Source organism: Chrysochloris asiatica, unplaced genomic scaffold, assembly GCF_000296735.1.
Source record: "Chrysochloris asiatica unplaced genomic scaffold, ChrAsi1.0 scaffold00763, whole genome shotgun sequence".
Lineage (NCBI taxonomy): Eukaryota > Metazoa > Chordata > Mammalia > Afrosoricida > Chrysochloridae > Chrysochloris > Chrysochloris asiatica.
The window spans coordinates 83,364-87,540 of NW_006409281.1; the positions used below are offsets into that span (position 1 = coordinate 83,364).

General features: G+C 39.2%; 1 protein-coding gene across 1 annotated transcript in view; it reads left to right on the forward strand.

Moving 5' to 3' along the window:
• The first annotated feature begins 2,805 nt into the window (after positions 1-2,805).
• Positions 2,806-4,177, forward strand: part of LOC102835064 (protein FAM220A-like) — a 2,955-nt gene continuing 1,583 nt past the window's right edge. Inside the window, exon 1 of the mRNA XM_006877988.1 lies at positions 2,806-2,811. Within this exon, the coding sequence (XP_006878050.1) occupies positions 2,806-2,811 (6 nt within the window). The remainder of the gene's footprint in view (positions 2,812-4,177) is intronic.

Sequence of the window (4,177 nt, forward strand, 5' to 3'; positions counted from 1 at the left end):
AACTCTGGATCAAGTAAATGGCAGTCTAACTTGAATCACCAGAGCAGAGAGTCATGGACTCTCAATCAATTCCCAGATATGAGCCAGTTACAGAACCTCAACCCCTTGAATGAAGTAGTGGCCAGGCCCCCTTGTGTTAGGACCCTATTATACTGTCAGCTGTTAGTCTTACTTCCAGCCTTCCCCAAAGGGATCTATGGCCTTTACAAGGGTCACTGTTTATAGGGGGAAATAAAGAATCTGATTTTTGAAGGATGACTGAACACTGACTCTGAACTAACACTAATTCCAGGAGACTCAAAAGGTCACTGTGGTCTACCAGTCAGGGTGGGGGCATATGGAGGTCAAGTTATTAATGGAATCTTAGCTAAGATCCATCAACTGTAGTTTCAGTGGGTTCTGGAACTCATCTTGTAATGATTTCTTCAGTTCCAGAATACATAATTGGACTAGACTTGCTAAGCAACTGGCGGAACCTTGAAATGTAGAATACAGACTATTATAGTTGAAAAAGCCAAGTGGAAACCATTAGAACTACCTTTACCTAGCAAGATGATAAACCAAAGCCATACTGCATTCCTGAAGGGATTGCAGAAATTAAGGCTACAACCAAGGACTTGAAGGATACAAGAGTAGCAATTCCCAATATATCGCCATTTAACTCACTTATCTGGCCCATGTGAAAAACAAATGGATCTTGGAGAATGACAGTGAATTAATGAAACTTAGGCAGTTTGTAACTCTTATTGCATCTCTGTCCCAGATGATGCTTCTTTGCTTGATTAAATCCATACATCTCCAGGTACCTGGTACTCAGCTATTGATCTGGCCAATACCGTTTTCAAAATTTGAGTTTCTAAGAATCACCAGAAGCAGTTTTCTTTTAGTTGGGAAGGTCATCAATACACTTGTACAGTCTTACCTCAAGATTACATCAACTCTCCAGCACTATGTCAGTAGGGTATCTGTCTTACTCCCCTCATTCTGAAACTAAGCACCTCATGAATGCTTATAAGCCAGCCACTTCATGCCTTTATAGCCCCTACCCCAATTTTGTTAGCTGAATTCTAAGTTACCCATCCCAATCAATCCCATGTACTAAGGATCCATGCTGGATCCTTGATATGAAGGATCCTTCTCTATTCGATTGGAATTTGGGGCAGCTTCATCCATAAGCAAGGGTCTAGTTCATCAGGCACTTTACACTTGCTCCCTATATCACACTTTATCTTGATCTGGCTGAATTCTCATTAGCAATCCATCTACACTAGGTCTATCTGCAGTCTGGGAGTTCTCGCATGCCTCCCCCATCTTCAAATCAGCTGGCTGCTTCATTCTGAACTGTAGCCCACAATGGTTAGGTCAGTGTCTTTGGGCTTGAGGGTTCACAAAACAACAACAACAACAACAATGAAAGGCATGAAGTGGCTGACTTACAAATTTTCAAGATTTTCCAGAAAAAGTCTGTTCTATGTGGATGCTGTCTCAAAAAACAAAGGTATAACCTAACATCTACAAAGAATATAAATAATCATTAAACACGTCAAATGGTGACAAGGAACTCTGAGAAAAGGAATATGGTCCAAATGAGAGAGTGAGCAGGGAATGCTGACCTGAGGACAGACTAACTATTTACTGAATGTTCTTGTAATACCAACAGGCAGGGTAACATGTGGACAAGGTCTCAAGAATGAGAAGACCCTGAAAAAGGAGCTTAGTTCAGATTTTCAAGGTCATCAAGGAAGTCAGTGTAGTGAGAGGGATGAGTAAGAAAGAAAGTGATCAGAGATGGTGGTCTTTCTGTTGCTGAAACTTCAAGTACATGTGGTTGTTAGGTCCAAGCATTGTACTACTTGTACTTTAGTTATTGGTTGTAAAAGATTCCCATCCTCATTTCAATTTCTGATTTTAAGATCTTCCCTCTATATTGTTAGTGACTCCTTTAAAAATAATTGAGCCCAGCAACCTCTACTTTGAAACTTGCTTATGCCCAACAAAGACTGCACACACACACACACACACAAATTAGCCCAAGAATAGATAAATTGCATGATGACAAAATCAGATTATTTTATCCCACAAAATTTTGAAATGGTACCCTGATATTGAAGTTGGGAATCCTCCCAAGACATGTCAACTCAGATATTCAGTTCGGTATGGTCATTTTATGCCCAGGGTTTAAAGAGAAAAATCTACTCAACATGGAGAGAAAGAGAAAGATATGATGTAAATCTGAGGGGCATAGGAAAGATACAGGCTCCAATCATCTCTGAGACATTGTGAAGAAGAGAAAGCTTCCTTGATTCTAGTAGTGCTGAAAACCCTTTATGTCCCCTTGATGCCCAGAAAATGTGTTAGGAGAACAGAAACAATGTGTCAGAAAGACAAAAGGGTGATATCTCTACAGTGTGAAGACATCAAGTGAAAGTGAAAAAGGAGAATAAATAATTCACAAAAGAAAATACAAAAAGCATATCACAGGCTGGGAATATTTTATATGAGACCATGTTGTTGTTGTTGTTGTTGTTAAGTGTAGTCAAGTCGGTTCTGACCCATAGCGACCCCATATAATGTTTCCAAGGAGCAGCTAGTCATCTTTAACTGCCAACCTTGAAGTTCAAATCAACTTTGCAGTCCAGCACATTAACCCACAGTTCCACACCAGGACTTCCTTAGAAGACTTTCAAAATACTTAACGCCAAACTTACGGAATCAGTGAAACCAGGAGTTGAATTTTGAATCTAACATATGTGAATAGGCAATGGAACCATTCTGAAACATAAAATCTTTACCTATATACTAGGGATGGCGGTATGCAGGCTAGAAAACGTGATCTATGAACTTAAATTTAGCATAGTGTCTTTCTGCTAGCTGGCTTTTTCCTCTACTGATCAAATAAATGCCTTCATTGTTGAACACCTCTCAGTCACAGATTTCATAGCTCTATTTCTTATCCTTATCATCTGTCCCAGCAATCCCAGATTGCAACTCTCTAGCCAGATATTCACATTGACCCAGATAAAATTGTTCATAAAATATTATAAATATGAGAAATAAACTTGTTTATTTAATACATACATCCCAGAAATTCCCACTTGATATTAATTCACAATCCCTGTCTTCACATACAAACCTTGACTCTCCATGCCCAACCTGGCAGTGTCACTTTCTCCTGCATTTCATCTCAAGGCTTTGAATGTGTCTTGAAGCTTCACCTGCTGCCATATTTTCCATACTCAGCAACTTTACACACCACATTTCCTCTGCTTGGGATCTCTCACACACTGATCCACTTGGAATTTTTCACACACTTTCCAGGTGAAAAACTCCATCTCATCTTCCACAACCTTATGGACTCTTTTCCTTTGATAATGTATTTTACCATTTTCAGAGAAGACACAACTTCTTACATGTACTTACTTTGAATAGAAAGGACTATCACGCTGTATTGCTTTCATTTAATTTCATGTCTTTTTTTTTTGCTATACTGTGAGTACCTTGAGGGATGTAGCAAGGCTTTTCACACTTTGCATTCTTCCTGGGCATAGTTTAGATGGTGACTGAAATAGAATAGATTGTGAATATATGTGTATTGTGAAAAGAAATGAGAGAATGTGATCTCAGAGAAATTATTGATAAGAGACAGAAAATGGTAAAAACTTGTGTGGAGGATATGCTAAAGGTGTGTTTTCCATATTCTCAGACATATTCTCATTAATAGACAGTTCTCTTTCTAATGTATTAAAAGACATGTATGAACCAATTACCCAGCAAGCAAACAACAAACACACACAGTCTTCTCTAAGCTCGGGTTAGAATGGGTTACATTCCATTCTCCCTGGCTCTTTCCTGCAGTATCTATTGGGCTCTCAAACTCACCTGAATGGAATATTCATGAGGAAGGTCATTGTACAGAAGTAAAAATTCCTTTCTGGATAGATATTAGCACAGACTGATGCTCTGTCCACAGAGAACGCAGCAGGAAGGTGTCAAGCAACAGTCCCTCAGTCATATGTATGACTCCAAAAGAATCAACCATATGCTTTCTAGCCCAAGATACACAAGATTGAGGGAAAGCATCAAAGGAGATATTTACAGCTTCCTGAAATCTGCTCATTAGGTAATTTCTCATTTGTTAGTGCAACCTCTGAGCTCATCGCCTTGTGAGACACTGGTC